Source organism: Tympanuchus pallidicinctus, unplaced genomic scaffold (assembly GCF_026119805.1).
Source record: "Tympanuchus pallidicinctus isolate F22 unplaced genomic scaffold, pur_lepc_1.0 scaffold5, whole genome shotgun sequence".
Lineage (NCBI taxonomy): Eukaryota > Metazoa > Chordata > Aves > Galliformes > Phasianidae > Tympanuchus > Tympanuchus pallidicinctus.
This window is the reverse complement of record NW_026294769.1, coordinates 73,592,653-73,615,943: the sequence shown is the minus strand read 5'-3', so window position 1 is coordinate 73,615,943 and position 23,291 is coordinate 73,592,653. Positions and strand designations below refer to the sequence as shown.

The 23,291-nt window shown below is 40.5% G+C and overlaps 1 protein-coding gene across 10 annotated transcripts in view; it reads left to right on the top strand.

Moving 5' to 3' along the window:
- Positions 1-23,291, top strand: part of TSNARE1 (t-SNARE domain containing 1) — a 464,710-nt gene that overhangs the window by 148,310 nt on the left and 293,109 nt on the right. For all 10 annotated transcript variants that reach the window (XM_052704284.1, XM_052704288.1, XM_052704285.1 and 7 more), the window contains 2 exons: positions 4,846-4,923; positions 11,622-11,691. In XM_052704284.1, coding sequence (XP_052560244.1) covers positions 4,846-4,923; positions 11,622-11,691 — 148 coding nt within the window. The remainder of the gene's footprint in view (positions 1-4,845; positions 4,924-11,621; positions 11,692-23,291) is intronic.

The following is a 23,291-nucleotide window of genomic DNA, read 5'->3' as shown; positions in this document are numbered from 1 at the left end:
TCTTTTTCTCCTTTGATCATCTTCAAGAAAGGTCTCTTGGATAGCTTAGGTCAATGCTATGAAAAGTCTTCAGGAAGGAAATTGAAGCCTTCCCATGGATCTCCTTGTCCTGGAAAAGGCTGTAAATGGGTGAGATGTATCTGTCTAAGTTGTGAAAGAGTTGAGTTGCAGAATTTCAGTACAGGCAAAGCCAATTGTATAATCCTTTTTGGTGTAGGTAAACTGAGGATTTGGGATGGGTGGTTTGAATTCGATGAGCACAGCTTGCTTTTTAACTTTACTTACTCCTTGCAGGAGTTTCCAAGTGCTGAAGTGGAGTTTAGATACCAGGTAATTTTCTGCTGAAAGGTGTTTTTTTTTTTTCCTTCTGTCTTTTCCTTTTTTTCTTCTAGCAAAAGATGGTGTTACAGCTTCAGATAAATCTTTCCCATGAGCAAAATGCAGATGCAGGAAATCTGTGGTTGTCTTTTATTTTGCAGAGACACACATAGCTTGAGGTGGTGCACTGGGGATATTTGTGTTAAAAAACTGAGGTGCTGAGCTGCTTTACTGCAGTCTTGTTTTGCATTGTAAGTAGAAAGATTGAATGCTTGTCTCGTTTTTCTCTTTTCCCTTTTTATTAGAGTCATTGTAACTACTGCCTCTTCTTTTCTGTAACTTTTGAGTTATTTTGTGTTTGTGACAAAATTGAGTTCATGGAGGCAATTGACTTCACCTGACTGCAGAAAAGTCATGAGGAGCTTCAAATTAATGTGAAAGAATTAATAGGCAAGGAAGATTAACATGAGAAACACAGCAGTTTTCATTAAGCATAAGGATGTTTACGTAGATGCCTTTGCCATGCATGTTGTCTTGCACCTCTTGCTATTCCCTTTGGATATTAATTATATCCAGATCAGCAAAGAAGAGACCCTGTAAGCCTGTTGCAGATTTTGCATTTAGCTTGTCTTGTAGAGGAACCAGCTGTTTGATGTTTTTGTATTGAGATTTAAAACTTTGAAGGAGGACTTCATTGGGCAACCTGGTCTAGTATAAAATGTGGAGGTTGTTGGCCCTGACTGTGGCAGGGGGGCTGAAGCTTTATGATCCTTGAGGTCCTTTCCAACCCAAGCCATTCTGTGATTCTGCAATTCTGTGGAGTCCTCTTGCATTCAGCCAAAATAAATATATCCTGATTAGACTTAAAAAGTTAAGGACGAACTCACAGATCATCCTTTCAGAGTTCACCTCCTTTCCATTAGGGAAATGCAGTAGAGTGAATTGCAGGAAATTGGACAAACCCCGCTTTCTCAAATTAGCACCCAAATTTCTGGCTTGTTACTTTATACATATATACATATACATATATACTTTATACATTTATACATAATTCCTTTATGGTCCAACAGTGGGCACACGGTGCTGCTCGATGTTTGTTTCTCTTGGTGTTACAGGAACTCCAAAATTATAGAACCACAGGATGGCTTAGGTTGGAAGGAACCTTAAAGGTCATCTAGGTCCAACAAAGTAGAGGTGTGTATGGCACTGAAATGAATGCTGCTTCTGTCTTTTGCAGCATTTAAGTTATTTTGCTTTTGCTTTTGGGTGTGCTTGGCATTTTAAAAGACATCATTCCTCCACCTCCCTTCCCCGGAGGTTTCTGCTAGATATTTTAGATGTGGAAATAAATTGAAGTCTGCAATCTTTGTTATTTTGAGTGGAGGGGGACAATTAATATAGTACTGTGTCTTGCTCGGTTCTTGTAATTCAGGACTTGGAGGAGTTTACAACCCTGACTTGTTTGCATCATGCTTCATCTGGGACTTCCTCATCAAAGTTCGTATGAGCGTATGGACACAGGATCCCTGGGCCAGGACAAAAATGTATCAAATTCAGGGCTTTTAACACTGATGGATATTTAAGGAAAGAATGGATATAGTCACGTAAATAAACTCTTCTCTCCTCTCCTCTCCCCCCCCCCCAAAAAAAAGAAACCAAAAAACCAAACCTCATTCAAAAAACCTCCATCACTATCATTCCCTATGCAATTAGAAATTTATAACCAAACTGAAGCCATATCATGCCCATGATGTGCAATAGCCTCTGATGGAGCCTATACTGCCATATTACTAACCCAGAAATTTGAGTTATGTTAAAAATAACAAACAAAACTCCCCCAAACCAAGGTCACTGCTGTCTATAAAGATCTAAAATCTTATCTGGTTCTGCTCCTTTCTCAGTGATTTAATGAAAGCTGGATCTTGTTAGTAACAAGTGCAATTCCTAGGGGACAGGTAAGCACAAGCTAATTTCTTGTGTTATATAGCCCCATATATAAAGTGCAGGAAAGTGGTGTATGGGAAAGCTGATTTAGGAGGAGCTGTAGAAAGAGAAGAGTGGGAACATCTCTAGCAGTAAGACCCTGTGCACTTTGATTAAACACCATTTAATGCTCTGGATTTGTGTCAACCTGACAGTCTGATTCAGGACTTTATTTATGGCTGGGTTAGGGCTGAATTGTCTCACACAAGTATTGCTGCATGTGGGATGGGTGAGAGGCAATGGAAAACTTCCTGGTTGCTCTCTCAGCCTCTCCTCCCAGTGGAATTGCTCAAGATCTTGCAGCACCATGTTGGGCAATTATAACATGTCCATGTCTATCATGCTACTTCATGGCCCACAATACCAAAACATGGAAGCTTCTGAAAGCTCTTTTCACAGCTGTTAACATTTCTGTGTTCTTTATGTCCAGAGAAGGTCAACAAAGCTGATGAGGGAATTGGAGCACAAGTCTTAGGGGAAGTGATGAGGGAACTGGGATTGTTTGCCATGGAGAGAAAAAGGTTCAGGGGAGACTGTATCACTCCCTCCAACTCCCTGAAAGGAGGTCGTAGCAGCTTGGAGGTTGTGGTGAACTGGGAGTTGGCCTCTTCTCAGGGGTAACTCGTGATGATAGACAAGAGATAATGGCCTTGAATGGTGATTGGAAAGGTTTAGGTTGGATGTTGGGAAGGATTTATTCTCCGAAAGTGTGGTCAGGCATTGGAACAGGCTTCCCATTGAAGTGGTGGAGTCACTATCCCTGGAGTTGTGGCACTGGGGGACATGGTTTAGTGGTGAGGGACGTATCCTCAGGGCCATCCTGAGTAGTGCATTAAGAGGGCTTTTCGTTTTGTTCAAGATGCAGAGCTTTTGCCTTGCCCTATTGCTGACGTTCTGCTCTTTCAAATGCATGTTGAGAGCATGGTATTTTAACAGCATTGGGAGATCTGGTGAAGGGATGCAGACTGTGTTGCAGTCACAGTCTGCTGCCTGGAAATATGAACTACAGCTCCTATCTGAGTATATGTAATGCTTCAGCTCAGAGGTGCAGCGTGCCAGTAACAGCAGTGGTTTGAATGCACTGTAGCATGTCAAGTGGACAAGGACTGTGGTGCTTTGAGCTTGGCCAACATTTGTGGTAGAGCAGTTTTCCATAAAACTGCAAAAGGTGGGGTCCGAATGGGACTAAACCTTGGGAAAATCTGCTCTAGACCTTGTTCCAAAAGTGTAAGTGGACAAACGACTTCCTGTGGTGACTATTATCTATCAAAATATGACTTTTTTTAAGGTTTTAAGGGTACATGAGATATCCTTTCTCTGTAGTATAGCTCAGTCCAGCGTCACACCCACCTTTCTCTGGCAGTGATGAAGCATTGGAGGACTTCAAGTAGTTTTATGGGGCTTTATGTTGGGGAATGAAGATTACCAACCAAACAAAATAAAACATTAAAACTAAACCAAGCACTCAAATGTTCTGTCCTATTCTGTGCTCTCCTTGTAGGAAAGATTCAGGTACATTGGCCAAAGTGGCACTTAAGGAAGTCACCTGGGCAGCACCACTAGCACTATCTCCTTAACACTTGCTGTTGGGATATCAGGAAGAAATAATAAGAGAAGCCTATCCCAGGGATGCTGTGCAGGAAGATGAATGTGCTGAGAACTTGTTTGAGCTCCCATCCCCCACCTGCCCCAAACATTTTTTTTCTTCTCATTGCTTCCTCTCCCTTTTCTGAAGGCAGGACCTTGCTCTGCCTATCTATGTTATTGTGCTTGCAGTTTCTCATTCATTTGCAGTTCTGCTATGTCCACTTGATAAATGAGCAGAAATATTACTATTGCAATTGCTAATAATTCCTGCAGAGGCTGCCTTGATCCATGTAAGCCATATCTGATATATCTGATCATTGCCTTTCCTGTCCTGATGATGCTGGCAAAGGCATCTGGCCTTTCCAGTGCATGTTGTATGATCTGGCACTGTGTAAAGCTCCATTGGACACTCTAATTGGGCTAAATTTCCAGTGAGGAGGAACCCACACTGATGAATTAATGGTTAATCGTCATTTTTATTAAAGAGAGCATGCATGCAGGAGTTTGGATTCAGTGTTTTATTACATCATTCAGCTGAGCAGCAAATGATTTGTCTGTTGGGACAGAATAGGGCTCCCCATCAGTCCTCTTCTTGTTGAAGCAACACTGTGATTCAGACGAGCAAGTATTATTTTTCCTACAAGAATTTTGCTTTGAGAAGGAAAATCTGTCGTCTTTTTATGATGCTCTAGCCCTGTGTTACTGGTGTTTCCCTGTGTGATCAGATAGCATTTTGAGGTGGTAATATTGACAGTTCCCTGCGCTGAGTGTGACAGCACATCATCCTTGCCATAACCTGTGCATGTGCATATATAACAAGTAATATTTTGGTGACAGCTCTATCATAGATGCTCTCTGCTGGTCATCCCCTTTCAGAGGCTGTGATGGGAGTTTAGAGACCCTTTCAAAGCGATGGTGGTCTCCAGTATTAATAGATCTCTCTTTTTGTCTTTGCAGCCACCCAGATTGATCCCAGTGAACTACAGGAACTTTTTCAGGAGACTTCAGCCAATGTCTTCCGAATTAACTCCAGTGGTGCGTATAATAAGAGGTTTCCTGGTCGTTTGTGTGCTGTCCTGCTGATGGCTCCTGTGCGTGTACACAGTGTGTGACAGCTCCTGTTGTCAGGGAGCAAATATTAATGCAGTTTTCTTGCTGCTGCATCTCATGAGCACCAGCACATGTCCAAACGCAGTTCATTATAAGATGTAAAAATATTCCACCATATGTTGCATTAAACAGGCTCAGATATATTCCAGTTCTTACGGAGTCCACATCCTTTTCTATTTTTAATCGTGTCATCTGTTACAATAGGGAATTAGAACGCAGAAAGGTGGAACAAGCCAGGCTCATTTTCTAATGTATCACAGCACTACTGTGTTCAGAGCCTGTCATACCAACCTGCAAAACATCTATCTCCCTTATAAAAACACCAACACCAAAACTCTTCTATTACTCTTCGCTCTAAAGATTGAACAGTGATGCTCAGTCATCAATATGATCCTCATATCTCCCAACACAGTGGAGGTGCAGAGTTCTTCCCTTCTTTGGAGACGTGCTCTAGCTCATCATGCCTCACCTGGGATAGAATGTAGAGCTGCATTTTGCAGATAGGTGAAAACTAATGTTGAATAGCAGTTAATGTTGTTGTATCCCAGTTCTAAAGCACTGCTGCCAGACAAGGTTTTAAGATCATTGAGTGCTGATGTTCTGAATCTCCAGATCAGCTTCTGTCTCTGGTCTGATTGTGTATAAGAGCATCAGGTAAGAAATGGAGCTGGATGGGATGCAAAGAAAGGGTTTTAGTGTCTCACAAATTGTTTTAATTCTCCCCATATATTCTGGGGAAAGGTCTCAATCTTTCTAGTAAGGGATCTTTGCTAAAAGGGGAATGGGAAGCAATTCTTCTGAAATATAGGCATTGTTTGTCTATAAGCATTTTTTTGCATGCTGCAGTACAGTCATGCCTCCATCTGCCAGGCAAGTTTGAGCACACATTTTTCTATGACTGTAAGGGATTGATAGATATGAGTTTGCTTTTGACAGTCATCTTTATCTTGAGTCAGAGCTTCAGGACCACCTGTAGCACCAAAATACTTCTCACCAGTCAGATTTTGCTGCTCTCCACTATCCGAGAAGGTGACGTTGAAGGTGAAAGCAGGTGCTGGGTAGGCTCTGTGAAGGTGTTTGGGTACCTGGTTTTCTGTAAAATCAGAAGAAAAATAATTCTTCACACTTTCCTTCTGTGCTTTCGGTAGAATAACCCCATACAACAAGATAGGATGGATGTTTGCTTGCTTTAAATGCATTTTGAAGAAAAGAGCTGGGAGTACTAATGAATCAGAAGTGGAACGTGAATTCACAATGATCTTATTCTAATTTCAGTGGGAAACTAGAGAGTAACTGTTGAAAAGATGGAGCCACGTCTGTCACAGTGCTCATAGTGGAAGAATGGGAGGCTGTAAGCACAGGCTGAAACACAGAACATCACAATTCAATGTGGTGAAAAGAATTCTGACCATCTGGTTGATTAAACATGGCAGCGAGAGCCCAGGAAGGCTGTGGGATCTCTGCTCTTGGAGATACGCAGAGCTGGAGTAGGACCTTGCTTTCAAATGGACCTGCTTGGAGCAGAATGTTAGAGACCTCCAGAGATGCTCTGCATGAGTCTATGATTCTTCAGTAGTTCTGCTACACATACAACGTGATTCTAAATGAGTTGAAGGCAAAAATGGGTAAAGGACACTTCATGGTTGTTTTCTGGTTTTGTTTTTGTTTTTTTGGTGGTTGTTATTTTTAAGAGGAATAACTGATTGATATGTTACATGAACAGTTGTTTAAGGAACATGTTATTTATGGTCTTCTGGAAAACTACTTGCATGCCACAAGTTTTGCAGCCTTCTTCAAGGAGCAAAAGTTGAGTCGCCTTTGTGCTGCATTTTTGTGTGTGTCCTTTGTGATAGTGGAGAGCAGCAATTGGACTGATAGTACTTGGGGTGAGGTATAACCACCTACTTCAGAAGCTCGAGAAATTTGTTCGATCACAGAGTGGTTGTGATTGGAAGAAAGCTCTGGAGGTCATCTGTTCCAACCTGTCTTTGTAGTGAATGTGCTCTCGTCCCTTCATTAGCTCTGTGCCTCTTCATTAGACTCTCACCAGTATGTTCATGTTTCTCTTGTACTGGGGAGCCCAGAACTGGACCCACTAAACCAGGTATGGCCTCCCCAGGGCTGAGCAGAATGGAAGTCTTGCCCTCTAATGCGGCCTGAGATACAATTCTTTTCCTTGCTGGAAGAACACCTTATTCGTTTAAGTTCTACTTGTTGTCCACCAGGACTCCCTGGTCCTTTTACCTGATCTTTTCTTTGAGAAAACCTCAATACCTTGACCAGGGCTTATGGCTGCCTGTGGCAGCTTGAACCTCTCAATTGTAGCCAATGGTACTTGGTTTACAGATGTGGGTATGGCTTTATTATACAGAAAAACCTGAATTAGCACTGGTCTTACTTTTTCCAAGCACTAACAGTGCTACTTTGATAATGATAATATAATAGTATACTGGCTGTGGGCAATGAAGGATTCATTGTGAAGTTTTGCAGGCTGCTTGTTTGCTGTCAGTACCCAAGCTAGACAGGTTAGGGCTGACAAAGTATATCTGAGCTGTAATCCCAATTCCTGCTCTTCTAGTGGAGTTTACCCTGAGAAATCCTTAAGATGAATGCATTATCTTTGTTGAGATGCTGCAATCCAATTTCTACTTTTGTTCTTTGCATTACATTTATCCCTTCAATTAGGTTTTGAGTAATTTCACGTGGTCTTTATTTCTCCTCTTAAGACTCGCTCTTAGAGTGAGTGAAGATTTGCTTTCAGTTGGAGTTGCCTGTACAGAGTGCTCTCTGAAGCAGATATTGGTGGTGCCTGTACTTAAAACTGTTTTGTAAAATTGGAGAGGTTACAGAGAAGAGCTAAGGCGATTGTTTGAAGTCTGCAAATCGGACTTTAAAATGCATGCCATCCAAATTTCTGTTTGAGACATCTGAGAGGGCTTGATCATGGCTTGTAAGTACCTCTCTGGGAAGAAAGACATCAAATAGATACATAGGGCTCATTAATCTAACATTCTCACAGATAATGAGATCAGGAGATAGGAGTCAAAGCTAGACAAATTCAATCTTTCTGTATGCGGGTAAGTAGCCATTAGAACTGCTTATTGGAGGGACGTGATGGATGCAGTGTGGCTTCGAACCTTTAAATCAAGATTCAAATGTCTTTTTATAGGAGATACTTTAGTCCAGCTGCAGTCTATGGTCTCAACATAGGAGTGATGGGATGAAATTTTATGGTAGGAAATCAGACAGGATAATCAAAATAGCTCTCTCTGGCCTTTAAAATCTATGAATCTATGAATTTATAATGCTTTTTAAAGTGCTTTTAGGTTGAATAAATGCCCATAAGATACTATGCTCTTCACCACCTCTGTTATTTTTGTCTGCTAAAGGAAGTTTGATTCAACTTGTTTGCATCTTGTTCACAAGCCCTTCCCCAACAGTGCGTCCACCTTTTCAGGGGAGGAGATGCTGAATGTACTGCTAAAATTTTACACAGCTAATCCAGCCCAGATAAGGAGCTTTGCAGAGGTGTAAAATGGGAAAAGATGCCCAGGATCCCTTCTGCCTTGCACAGCTGCACCATCTGGTCTCTTCAGTAAACCCAGCAAACTGTCTCAGAGCACGTAGCAAAAGTCAGTGCTGCTTTTGTGTACCAGCACACAAGCAGCTGAGCAAAAAGTGAGTGGCTGCATTGCACATGCTCACCAGATGTTGCCCTGTGCTCCTGTTGTGCCAGGCATGGTGTATTGAACGTCCTTCAGGATTGCATAAATCCAGGCAGTTTCCCTTTTCCTGCCTTACCCCAACCTCATTTGGGACTTCCAGGTTCTCCATTGTGTTTGGAAACCAAACTAGGCATCTGAAATGCTTTCTCACCGACAGGTTAAAGGTGTTATGAGCTCTCTACTCTTTACTTCTGTTGTTTGGATTCTTTTTGCTCTCCTTACTATTTTTGCAGAAATCTGAGCCTTTAAAGTGATTTAAATTCTTCTTGGCCATTTGAGGCCTTGGCTTCTGACCAAGGAGAAACGTTGCAGCTCTGAGCTGATCTTGGCAGAACTTACATTGAAATGCTTCGTGCTCCCCCTTTCTGCTATAAAAATGGACATCTTTCTTGTGTGTTTAATAAAAACCTTAGATCCATTGCTTATGTTTATGAGCTACTGCATCATTCTACTGCCAGTTCATGAACATAGGGGCATTTTTTTTTAAGTCATCTCTTACAGAATTGTCAAGGGGTAGTGGGAACTTTTACCTGTACTTTTTACCTGCTTTCTCTCTGTTCTTCAGGGACTTTCCCTATTGAGCATAGGGAAGGTTGTCTGATAAGGCTTTGGCTTAGGTGAGTTTTATGTTTTCTTACTCAATTGATTCAGCCTGTTCCAATAAATATATAAACTCTTGTAGAAGGAGCTGGCTTGATGCCTCGTGGCTAAAGGGCTGATCACTGGAGGGTATACTGCAAGAATCAGAGCTGTTCTGCTCAGATGGAGAATAGGAGTCCTCTAATGGGTCTCTTCCCTCTCTAATTCCTGTTACTTCCTTATTAATATCTCCCCATGACAGATTGGTGCCACATGCAATCCCATTATCTTGATCTGAGAGGCTGAGCAAAGGGTTTTTCAGCATCCCACAGGTATGATAAAGTCTCCATTTCCATCCTGGGGTAGTTTCTCATTCCCCATTGATTTTAAAAATTTTGATGATGTAGGCAATCAGTGGCTAACTCTCAGTTTATGTAAATCAGTACAAGCCCAGCGGCAGTGACCTCTGTGGAACATCTTGGAAGACTAGCATATGCCTTTTAAATATTAAATATGCAAGGCCTGTGAAGTAAGAAGTCTGTTCTACCATTGGCTTCATGGCATTGCTCCAGCCCATCTTGACATGCTGCTTCTTCGGTAACTCAAATATTCAGAACTGGTAACTTCCAAGAGATTTTCCATATCCAGCACAAGAATCATGCAGGTTTCAATAGAACTAATCTTAGCCAAAGCAAGGTATTCCTATCCCAAAATATGAAAGAGCTAAGTCAGACTAAGATCCAGGAGGCTCAAGTTTGCATTTCAGTTCTGCTATTTCCCAGGTAAGAGCCATATCAAATGCCAACATTTTGGCTGTTCCAGAGCTTGTCCTATTGAGATTACTGACCTTTATACAAATAGAATTCTGGAATCACTGAATCATTAAGGTTGGAAAAGACCTTTTTTCCTAAGATTATCTAGTCCAACCATCAATCCATAACTCTCTATTCTCCAATGGCATTAGAATAAGCACCATGCTCTGAAATGCCCCAAGGGGCTGGTAGGTCCTGGAATATTTTTAGATGATACTAAATTTTGTCTTTGAAATAGACAGGTTGCATGGGAGACTTGAATTGTTAGGATTACAGAGCAGAAGGAGGAAATTATAATATCTGTGAGATTTTTTCAGGATCAGTGCTTTTATCCTAAAAAAGCAAATTTAAGACTGACACTTTATTCTTTTAAGAACTGTACGTCCAGCAAAGTGTAATAATTATTAGCTCAACTGTAGAACAGTTACTTAAGGTTTTGTCTCAGTGAACTGTCAAACTCTGTACTGAAATCTGCTTTTGAGATCTAGCAGTATAGTAAGCAAGGTGAAAATATCTGTTGGTGTTGGATACTCATGTTGTACAAGGGCAGTAATTAGTTAATTTGGTTCTTTTTTTGTGTCCATATGTCTTTTGGTGTCAACCCGCAGAAGCCCAGAAGAAAAGAGGGAAATTTTTTTTTCTGTCAGGGGAAAAATAGTTAAGTGACTTGTTCAGAACTACAGACTGAGACGGAGTCTGCAGTCATTAAAATAATAGATATCTTAAATTTGTACTGGAAGAGTTGACCCATGTTACTTATGTGTTCTTTTTGTTCCATAAATATTAAAGCGTAACTGATAACAGGGTCATAAGTTCTTACAGCTGGAAGCATCCCAAGACAATCCCCGATGTAAAGAGTAAGAATGTCATTCATATTGCATCTTTCATTGTGGAATGTCTTAAAGTGCTTTATGTACTTGATATGCTCAGTCCAAAATAAATGATCTTCTGTTAGTGTGAAATGAAGATGTGACAGTGAACACCCACAAGTATTTATGCATTTTTTTCTTAAATATGAAGTTTCTGTGTAGTGCTATACGAACCATCTTTCCTACTTCCAGCTCTGATTAGAATCACTTAGACTTGAGCATTCTTCTCTCCTTATAGAAAAAGCCCAATGAACTCCTTAGCTAACCTGCAGATAATAACAGTAAGACACATTTTATCTGAGCTAAAAGACAGAAGAGTTAGTATAAAAGTCTTGAACAGTGAGTTAAAAGATAATGGAATGAATGATAGAACTCAACTTCTTGGAGGCTATTTGGAGTAGTTAATATTGATTAATTAGTAGTTATTCTATCCTGTCACACCACCCATGGAATAATCACCTCCTAGGGACTCAGTTTTAACTGTTTTGTGTTAAGTGGCATTCCCTTATATTGTCACAAGGTACTTGTTCAAATACTAATTCATTGTGTGGTTTTGAAAGGAAATAAATTAAAAGATGAGTGAAAATCCAGTATGTTTTTCTCTGAAAATGCTCCTTTTCTTTCTCTGCTGTTGACAGTGACTTCTCTGGAAAGAAGTCTTCGATCTCTGGGGACCTCCAATGATAATCAAGAACTTCAGGATGGACTGTGAGTCTGTTTTGAATTGCATCTCTCTGTGTCCCAACCTTTTCATTTTTTTCCCCTCGTCTATCCTCTCCCTTTCTTCCATCCTTTTATTCATAACTGGACACTTTTTTTGTCAGGCTCACTTAATTTTGTTCCTTTCTGTTGGTGATTAATGATTGTAGGACATGTATTGATTGTATAAAGCTTTGCTTGTGCTGGTTTTTGGAGGCAGAGAATGGTAGGTAGATAACAGGAAATGATGGCCCACAGTGAAAGATGTGTTTTTGTGGTAGTGTGTGGGTTGTTTGTTTTGTTGCTTTTTAATGTGAAGCCAGGCTTGAGTACTTGTGTAGCTTTTTCCTTTCTGTTCTTTTTTTTTCTTTCTTTTTTTTTTCCCCCTCTTTGCCAAAGTCAGTGAATTGAAGAGGAAAAGAAAGAAAAGGAACAAGAAAGGTATTTTATATGCAGAGATGTGTGTTGTGGCATTGAAACTTGCATCACAGGGTATAGCACAGAGAAAACGAAACTTCAATTTCGCTTGCAGTAGATACAGTTCATTAAACTCTCTTCTGGATATGTGTATACACAAACATGCACAGTTAGTTTTCATTGTATGCATGCTAATTAGAGAATTAAAATGGCTTTTCCAAACGTAGCACAATTTATTAAAGCTGCTTCCCTTCATGCAGCCTGCATAAAAAATCAAGTATTTAGGACATGGTTCTGATTCTGTATATATAACTGCATTTCCTAATGAGGTTCAGCTGTGAATGGAGGCAAGATTTTGATTTCTATTTCTTTATATTAGCATTACAATCTGAAGAAGTGCCTGATGGACTTGACTCACCTTTTTGATGCAATATAATCTCTCAGATAGGTTTGCAGTCTCTCTACTTCTCTCTCCAATTCATTGCTATCATCTGCGCATCTGATCTGCTCTAATTCACATCAACACTGTTTTGCAAACTGGAGAAATAAAAATAGTTACAGTAATAATAGTCGGAAGATTTTGAACTAAATTTAGGGGACAGGAGAGGATGTGAGAGTAAAGAGTCAGCCTGTATAGATCAGTGTAATCAGGAAAGATGTTTACATGTACAAAATTATTTGTAGCATAAACCACCCCAGTAACTGCAGAAGATCCTTTGTCCAGGAAGGCTTTTGCTCACCCAGAACATCTCTTGTGCTCATGCTCCTAAACTACTCCTTTTTTATTTAAGAATCAATTCCTTGGCTATTCAGAGTGTTTCAACAGTGTGGCTAGATAATTTTCTTTTTTCTTGAGCAGCTACATAAATAAATCCATAACGCACTAATTGCAATAGTTATTTGTGATCTTGGAATTATCATTAATTGTCCAGATAGCTAAAAGTAGCATCTTTTGATTTTAACTGTGCTTCCCTGCTCCTGTTGTCAGCCCCAGAATTCCTCCCACTCTCTCCTTCCACCCTAATGGTCTGTCCCCTCTTCCCAGGCTCTCGCAAAAGGTTTCCCTTGATTTTTCCTATTTTTCTTATTGCATCTCCAGATAGAACAGTTGCAGGGTATCCAGCAGAATAAGACCAGCAATTGCCTTCCCCTCAGTGTCCCATTCTTTTTGTCCTAACACTGATCTATGCTACACATTGACCCCATTTCACCACCAGATGTATGCATGCAAGTAGCCTGAATGCTCCATGTGCACCTCTGCCTTTCTCTCATGAGAGCTGCACCAGCAGAAAAGCAGCACACCATGAATCACGAGAGCCATGTGAGCTGCATATATCTCTATGATCAGGAGCAAGCAGGGGGTCAGTTCTTCAGGTGAGACCTCTGGAGCAGCATTTTCTGCTTCCCCAGCTGCAAATCATGGCTTAACTTCTTGCTCCTTTGCCACTTGAACCCTTTTCTTCTGAGGTTGATGCATGTTTTTCCTTGAATATCCTCTAACGTGGAAGATGGGTGGAGAGAAAGCACTGAGCATTTGGAAGATTTATATTCTTGGCTATTAGAAAAATGATAGTTTTTGTGGATATCTAAATGTGTGGATATCTTGTCTGTCTGGGATTGTTTGATCTGGAGAAAAAGAGGCTCAGGGGACACTTCAGAACTACCTCAAAAGGAGGTTGTGGCAAGGTGGAGATAGCACTCTTCTTTCCAGTAACTGATGACAGGATGAGAGGTAACAGCCTTAAGGTACTCTAGGGGAGCTTCAGGTTGGTTATTAGAAAAAATTTAGTCTCAGAAGAGGTAGTGAGGTATTGGAACAGGCTACCCAGGGAAGTGGTGGAGTCACCATCCATGGAGGTTTTCAAGAAAAAGGCAGATGGCACTGAGGGTCATGGAGGGCTGACAGTTGTACATGTTCCAAGAGGTCTTTTCCATCCTTAATGGTTCTTTTTCATACTAACTAGGTGAATGTCACTCTGCTAAATGATAGGCAGGTGAGAGGTGTCAGAGTATTTGAGAGTAGGGGGATGACAGGGAGCATAGGACATCAGGTATGTACGATAGTCTGTACACTGCAAAAACATTTATTTACCTAGCTGCAGGGTCTTGCTACTGCATAAATAAAAAAAGCAAAGTTGCCTGACTTTTTAAAATTCATGTACTTTCCACCTCTCGTGCACAAAGCTTACAAGGGCATCAACAGGGATGCTGATTCAGATGAGGGCAGACTTCTCACTGTCAAATTGGGCTGTTCCCTTTTCTGAAATGGTTTCTCTGCCTTTGATAGCTGAGTCATTCAGGATAAGGATGCATCTGTGGCAAGTGAATTTAGGACGAGTTTATCCCAAGTAGAGTGCCAGCTCTAGTCAGTGAGACAGAGCTTGGCTGCTGAAGTGTGAGCAGGGTATATGTGACACTCAGCAGTCAACTCTTTCCAGAGCCAGCTCAAAGACTTACATGCTTAGATCTTGAAATGCTGGAAAGTGAAATGTAAATGCCCATAAGAAGCTCTAGATGGAGTTGGCTGAATGCAGCTGACCCTGGATTAATTGGGAATGGAGCAGGAGTAAGAGGAAGACAGATGCATGGAGCTGGAATTAGGAGCTAGGATCATTAGGCAGTTCTGAGGCATGATTTATAGCTACACCCATCCTGCTGAATACTGATACAGTGCAAGAAAAATATATTTATTTTTATCTTTCCCTAACTTTTAGTTTAATAATCCAGGCTCCCAAGCAATATATTTCACTCATTTGTCCCATGATGTGGGATTGAGGGAGTTCCCTGATGTATATTAAATGCCCAGATAAATCATTGTCTCCAAGAGAGTGAGAACCTGACCTAGTCTTGTGACATCAAGGTTATGCAGTTCCAAATATCCTTTGGTGGCTATCTCAGAGCAGTGAAATCGAGCTGTTATTAGCAGAAGGGGCTCGTGATTTCCTTTCTCATGAGGCTTGTTGACCATAACAGAGTTGTATGCTTTCCAAACCAGGCCACCTATATTGCTTACGTTCAAGTATATCTTTTCATTGGATGTTTAGCACTGGCTTAACTTACTGCAGGTGTAAGGTTAATATGGTACTGTTTTGAGTTACAGTCACACTACCCTTTTTTTGATGTGTCTGGGATATAGCTATGACACTTCATGCTGCAGCCTTTTTGGATTCTTTACCAGTCTCTAAAAGGAGAATTTGCTTGTTTAAGGAAGGGTTGTGAGGATGATATTTTGGGGACTTTCAGCACTGCTGGAAGTTCTGAGTGTGCAAAATGTGTTGATTTCTCCAGATTTGAAGGAAACAAAAAAACAACAATTTTTTGCTTCCACTTCCTTTCTCTGATTGATTTGTTGCTTTTTTTTTTTTCTTTCTTTCCACAGATTATAGAAATATATAGATATGTTTTTCTGCAGCTGACAGGGGATTCAAATCTACATCTGTACAGTGCATGAAAATAAGCTTCCTATTCTTGTAGAAATGACCTGGCAGTATTCGTACTCTCTATCCTTCCCATTTCTCTGGAAAAAATCAGACATACTGGCATCACCAGATCTGTATCAGGGAGCCCACAAGGACATAGATCCTCCTGTTTAAGCAGAAAATTCCTACATCCACAGATTGAATGTCACATCTAAGCAGTGTTAGCGAATATATACCCACGAAGCAATCACTGTCTGCAGAACACTGATGAAGTGCTTGCTTTTTGATGTATAATACTTTAATGATTTTATTAGGGCTTTGCAACAGAAGTGATTACGGTGCAGTACTGCAAAAGAGTTTCAAATTATTTTCCGAGAGGGAAGCTCAGTTTGAGGTCTGAGCTTCTCAGGGCTGAGACAAAGGCAGTAATGCTGAAAGGGGCAAAAAGTGTAGCTTTTGGATCCTGGATTTTGGCCAGACAGTAACCTCAAGATATACCTGTTTTCCCTGGGAATGCAGGTTATGCCAAAATTCATGTATGGTTTGCTTGCTTATTGCTGGGTTTAGACAGAACTCTGTCTTCATCATGGTCCCCAGTAAATTTTCCATTATCCCAGTAAATCACTGGGATAATTTCTAGGAATGCCTTCATCAGTTTATCTTGCCATCACATGTCCATTAAATCAAGTGATTCCTGTGGTGTAACAGTGCTCATATGACAGGATGCCACATTTAGGGTGTTCTCAGGGAGAGATATAATTGTGTAAGCCCAATGCCTATCTGCACATCCAGAATTAATTAAAGAGTGGCAGTGAGCTCTTCAGTTCCCTTGGACACATTCATTGTTGTTTTGCTGGATTTGTAGAAGTGCTTTGAAACACTTTGGTGCTCATGATGTGGTTGTTACTTCTGGAGTGCACTGGACTCTATTATGGCTGTTGCTTCATGTCATCTTCATTATGGATAAGTGATCTTGAGGGTGGCATCCCATGGCAAGGGTGTCAGAATTAGATGATATTTAATGTCACTTCTAGACCAAGTCATTCTATGATTCTGTGATCCTGTATGAGTCATTTACAGATAGGAGTCCGTGTGGCTTTGGTTAATGGCATCTATCAAGCTTCATATCATCATGATATCATTCATATCATCCTGGTAAAATAGATGATTCTTGAGGCTACTGAGATGCCCCAGGGTGTCTGAGGCGTACATGTGGGTTTGGCAGGTGTGGTGTGGGATTTACTGTTCATTTACTTCTGAAATAACAGCTGTCCTGGATGCACCTGAGGACACCTCAAGTGAGTCTGGCTGCTCATTTGAATCAAGTGGAAGAATTGCTACTTCTAATTGACCTTCTGGGGACCTGCTGATCTTTAAGGGTCCATTCCAAATCAGAGTAGTCTATGATTCTATACTTAAAGAACTCAAATTCATCCCACCTAATAGATAAGACAGTAAGATGCATAGTAACCCAGGCTTTTGTAGAGAGTTGTGAGGTCATTTATTCCTAATCTAGATGGAAGCCCCCTTTGGACATGTCCATCTTTCTCTGCATATGCTAAAGTGAGGCCAAGTTATTTTCCTCATGGGTAGGAGCATCACTGACCTGCTGGGAAGGCAGATAAATCCACACCTCAGGCTTTTCTGAATTGTCTTAAAACAATAAATATTTGTTTCTAGGTTTATGCTTATTATTTCTCTTTTCTTTTCCCATCTTACCATTATGTTTGATAAGTTGGAAGTATAGCTTAAAAAAATGTAAGGATTAAAAAAAAAAAAAAAAAAAAAAAAGCTTCTGTTAAGAAGGTTTTAATTCCTGTGGAATGCAGATTCAGTTAGAGCAGAAAGATATCTTAAAGTCATAATTTACTGAAGGAAGATTTTATTAAAGTAAATCAGACAGAAGCTTTTAAGTGTCAGCATGTTTAATTAAGGGTAGGATTTAATAATATTTCATATGGTTTTGTTATTCTGCTTGTATAAGCTTAAAAAAAAAAGATTTCCATAAATATTTTGAAGCGTCGTTTTGATTCTGTTAATATGTTAAACCCTTCAAAGTAATACCTTCCCTGTTCAACTCAAAGCAGTCGGATTAACTTTATCTATCCTCCATTTATCGCTGTTGGCATCAATTTCTGACATGAAAAACCTTCTAGGTTTGGCAGTAAAAATGGATTGCCAGATTGCAACATTTGCATTTAACTGTATAATACACTTGCCTTATTAGTAATTGTGTTTGTATGACAGATCTCACCCTTAAGAATCCCGTAGCTCCAGATACATGACATCTCTGTGATAAACTGCAAAAGCTGGTGATGAACTGCAGAACTCTCTGATGATGATAAATTCATTGACTTTTGACCACCTTCTCTGCTTAGAAAGGCCCTTGGAGTATCCCTTCACATGCCTGAACAGTTTCTAATAGTCACTACAAATCAATCTGTCAGAGAAGAGTTTTTCTTTTCAGTGCTTTGCCCCCAAATTGCCCTTGCCAGAGGTCTGAGATGGCCAGAAGTCCTGGCCAAAGTAATATCTTTCCATGTCAAGATATCAGCCTTTGGAAATAGGCTGTGAATTTTAAGTAATGAAGTGATGGAGCAGTGATTAGTTATTCGTGGCAAGTGGTGAATGCTTCAGGAGATAGAATCATGGTAACAAGGAAGGACGGTTGGGAGATAACCAAACTTTGCCTATTGACAAGCTGCTGCTTGTCATGTTTTCCTTCATGCTGTCTCATGACTTGTCTCTCAGTTTGTGATCTCACCTTGGTGTCATGGTTGAAGAAGACCATGAGTGCCTGAATACACACTGCTGAGACCTCTGTGGATGAAAATTGGGTGGCACAGGAGCCCCAACCTTTCCATGTGCTATAGTTCTTGCCTCAAGTTTGCAGAATTTCCCTTCAGGTCTAGGTGCAATTGGTTGAAGACCAAGGATGTAGGGTCTTCTGGGAGCTGACGGACAGAAGTTTGTTACCATAGTGTGAGCTCACTCACTCCTAGAAAATAGGAAGTGTAACATCCTGGGACTGTCATGCTGGTCAGAGCATAGATCTTGGTAAATGGTGAAATAGGGAAATGTTGTATCCTGCCAGAGACTTGGCTGATAAAAAAATCATCCGTCTCCTCACCCCAAACACTCCTGCTGATTTGGTGCCTACGGAAAAAAATGCACACCTCCAATTTGGACGCCAAGTGCATCCTAAAGAAGTGCTGGATTTGTAGTGAGAAAATTTGATACTAACCGAAGTGTATCTGGATATTGCTGTGTGTAAAAATACTGTCATGCTTGGTCTTTTTATAAATTTATTCTAAGATGCTTATCTGGAAAGTGCTGAATTCACATGGATATTTTTTGTGTTTATGGGTGACAGCTGAAGGAATAAATAAATGGAATAAAACTATCCCTCTTTTTTCAGCGCTTGGACCACCATGATAATAGCAAAACTTCTGCTAATTTTGAGAAAGCCTTTCTGAGCTTAGTCAGTGACAAATATTCAGGTCTCCCTGTTATTAGTCAAAATACTTATTTTAAATTTTGGGCATACTTTGTTTTCTTTTCTCATATATTAGAAATGAAATGTGGCATTTGAGTAGATTAAATATTGACATTTTGAGTCAGCAGTGAAAAATCGCTCCTCCTTCTCCCTCCCAGAAAGGAGAAAACCAATCCAACTCAAAGTATTTTGACTCTTTCTTCCCTAAGAGTTAGAGGTAGTGAAAGACAAACTTTCCTTCTACACATCCTGCAGAGGGCAAGCAATGTTTTATTAGGGTTGGAATATCCACAGGCAGGAATGTTATCTTATGACATGAGATACTGGTTGGAGCAGCTTGCCTCTGGATTTGTCAGCGTAAGTTCTGTAAACTTTGAGACCGAAATAACAATTCTGCTGAAGAGAGGGGGTTGCCTACATGTTTACATTATTTTTTATGCCTACAGTCACACATCTAGCAGTGCAGCTCATATTGATTGACTGGAGGGACTTGTGGGATGAAGTTTGTTTAATAATTCATGTATGCAGGCACTGAGTGCGTAGTCGTCAGGGCTGAGCATCCGTTCTGGCACGGAGTCCTTCAGGGGTCTGGCATACTAATCCAAACATGCTCATGTTTAGTGAAGTACTTCTGTTGGCTTTGTGTAAGGTCTCATTTATTCCTCCAGTCTTACTTTAGCCCTAAAGCCAGGACGGCGGTCATGTCAATGACAATGATGTGTATTGTGATCAGTGGCTTCTGCTGATCTTTCAGTTGTAATTCTGAGGGCAATATGTTGAAACAATTAATGTCCTCAGGAGGGTTTGCTGAATTTTAGAAGAAAACAAAGACTAGAACACAGTCTTAGGGAAAACTAAGATGGCTTTTGCTTGTTGGAGAAATCTCTGTGACTTGCTAAATATCACTGCTTTTTTTCACAGCAGTGCTCAAGTGGATGAACCCTTCAGCCACTAAGATGATCAGAGGGCTGGAGCACCCCTTCTATGAAGAAAGATTGAGGGAACTGGGCTTGTTTAGCCTGGAGAAGAGAAGGCTCTGGGGAGACCTCATTGTGGCCTTCCAGTACTTGAAGGGAGCGTATAAACAGGAGAGGGAATGGCTGTTTACGAGGGTGGATAGTGATAGGGCAAGGGGGAATGGTTTTATACTGAGACAGGGGAGGTTTAGGTTAGATATTAGGAGGAAGTTTTTCACATAGATGGTGGTGAAGCACTGGAACAGGTTGCCCAAGGAGGCTGTGGATGCCCCATCCCTGGAGGCATTCAAGGCCAGGCTGGATGTGGCTCTGGGGAGCCTGGTCTGCTGGTTGGCGACCCTACACATAGCAGGGGATTGAAACCAGATGATCATTGTGGTCCTTTTCAACCCAAGACCATTCTGTGTCTCTGTGATTCTATGATTCTGCACTGTACCCAATCAGGTCCGTCATAAACCTGTGCAGAGATGTCAGAATTCCGACTGCAGGAGGCACTGCCAGGGGTTAATCAGATCTTTGGGCAATTTGTATGAGCAAGAGAGATTTTAATCAAGTAAGATGGTTTTCAGCAAGTAACACTTCTGCAGACCAGTAATGGGATATCAGGAGGAATTCTCTTTAAATTACTGAGTTTAATACCCTTTTCCCAACTTGTTTGAAGTAGAACTAGATAATCTAGGTAAGGATGCTCTTTGGAAAAAATGTTTTGGAGGGAGAAAAGTGACTAATGCCAGATAAGAACTACAGAGACAAGAACAGAGAAGGTGAGGGTGCCTTAAGAAATGATAATTTTAGCATAACGTTCCCTGGTGGCTGATAATGCAGCGTAACAGATTTATTCCAGAAAACACTTGTGATCAGCTGTGTGTCCACACCCTCATCTTGACTAATCATGCTGAAGATGGAGTGTTTGACAAACGTGTTGCAGAAAGTCAAACCTCAGAGGATTTATACGTGTTTACCAGAACATTTCATAACAATGCCTCCATACATTCTCTCTCCTGGTGTTCACAAAATGCAGATGCAGTTTGTGCATGCCTCTTCATGTCCTGTGATCTTGATGCATTCAGTCTTGCAGAATAATGATTAAGTAACATCATGCGTCTTTCCTAGATTGCAGTGTCACACAACAGGAATCTTCCTTATGGATTTACAACAGTAAAGGAAAAAAAAAAAAGTCTTAGCTCCCCTGTATACATTCTTAGGGGTTAAGCCAGCTGTGGAGGACTTTCCATTCTTTTTTAAGAGTTATTTTCTTAATAGCAATACAGTAAATAGGACCAGAAGGTTAAAAGTGTACATGTGACCCCTTCACTGTGCAGCCAGTAAACAGCTCAATAAAGTTTCAGTGTTCAGGTACCAGGAGTGCTGTGCACTTGGTCCCATGGCAACAACCACCTTAGGAAATGTGCAGAAAAAGCGAGAAAACTTGTTCAAGCATTCAAAAGGTAGAGCACTCGATAAGTCTTCTATTTTAGCTTTATTTCTTCTTTTCTTAAGCTGCAAGAAATGTTAACCCTGTGTGCACATGTTTGATCTAGCACTCTTAATCATGTTAAAAACAGTAATGACACTGCTGCTGCAGGATTGGGAGAGGTAAGTTGTTCTATCTTGTTCAAATGAGCTGGCATTAGTTGAAGGAAATGACAACAGTGCAGACTCAGTTGAACCAGAATTTGGGGTTCTATGGCAGAGAGCAGTGCTCTCGTGGGTTGAGCAATGTTAAAGCTGCAGTTTGTAGATGGAGTTCCAGGAACTGAAAGAGGCTTATGGGATTGATACTTTGAGGCCTTCTTGCTTATGTACAGCACTGCAGTGATTTGTTTGTTGTTTTTTTTTTTTTTTTTTCCATGTGAAGCTCTAAATGCAGTTGTTCCTATTCAATATAATTACCCAGTAACAAAGTGTGATGCCTGACATTTTTGTTGTGGCTTTATGGTACTGCACATGGCCGCAGTTATGTTATATGATGTGACAAGTCTAGAAGGAAAACCAGTTCAGATGGTTAAACTGGTGATGATGGATTGTTTCTGTACATGGACCATTTAACAGTCTGAGCTAGCAGATTGCAAATGGGATTAAATATGGATTAGTATTAGCTGCTGAAACATTTGAAAAGGTGGGTAAAACAGCTGAGTTATTTGCCAAAAAGCAGGTTACAGCAGCAAGTTGACAGGAGCTTTAGATTGTAGTGTTGATAAAGCCCCTCAACCTTTCCTGCTTGATTCACAATTGCAGTAGAGGAAAAATCCAGCTATGTCACATTGTCTGAGGAGCATAAATGAGAGAAAGTAAGATTATTGAATTGCTGAGCATGGCAAATTCCCCCAAGCCCTGCAGAATAATATATTTTAGCCGTGCTTTACAGTTTATAAAGGTCAGTTTGCACTTCAATTACAAATCTAGGTTTAGAGCTTTTAAAGGACACAGAGAAAAAAAAAAAGCAATTTTTTTTTTCTTTTGTGATTACCTCTTGAAACACTGATAATATTTCAGAATCATTTGTGAAAAGATTTCACAGTGCTATAGCAACAGGCATTTTAAAAGCCTCAGCTGAAATGCTGAAAATCTAGGTCCTAGTTTTATTTCTCCACTTTACAGATGGACAAAATAAGCCCTGTGAATTCTTAAGGCTTTGCAGTGAATTAATCACAAAGTTGGGCAGCAGTCTTACATGAGAGATTCAGCCCAATAGCAAACCAGGTTTTATTAAAAAGAACTCACAATTTCTCTCTTTTTTTCCCTCTTTTTTTTTTTTTTTTTTTTTAAACCAGCATTATAGCTGTTAATGTTCTTTATTGAATGTAATTTCACTCAGTTGGGAGCGCAGGGTCTTTGTATCCTGGTTATATCTAGAGTTGACTGGGCTGATAAGGGAAAGAGGTTTCAGGCAAGGAGGAAGTAACCAGAAAAAAAAAAAAGAAAAAAAAGGAATAACCTTTTTCTCAATATAGATATGATTGAAATAGGAAATGTTATTTTTAAGTAGGTGAGTAGATGCCTGTGCCTTTTACCTTACCACAGGTGGCAGCCATCCAATAACTCTGTAGATATCTCTGCTTTTTCTAGGCTATGCCTGAGTAACCACACTGCTAACAAACTGTAAAGAGAGCGAGCTGGGTCACAGGGTAAAGGTTACCACATTATGGGACCAGGTCATGCTAATTATAGTGCTGAAAAGTGAATCTGAGTGGATGCAGCTAAACTATTGCATTTCTCAGGCTTCCAGAGGGAGATTTTTTTCTCTTGCCTCCGCTGAGGAAAGCTTCCTCCCTTGACACATGTGCTTCCGTCTACTTC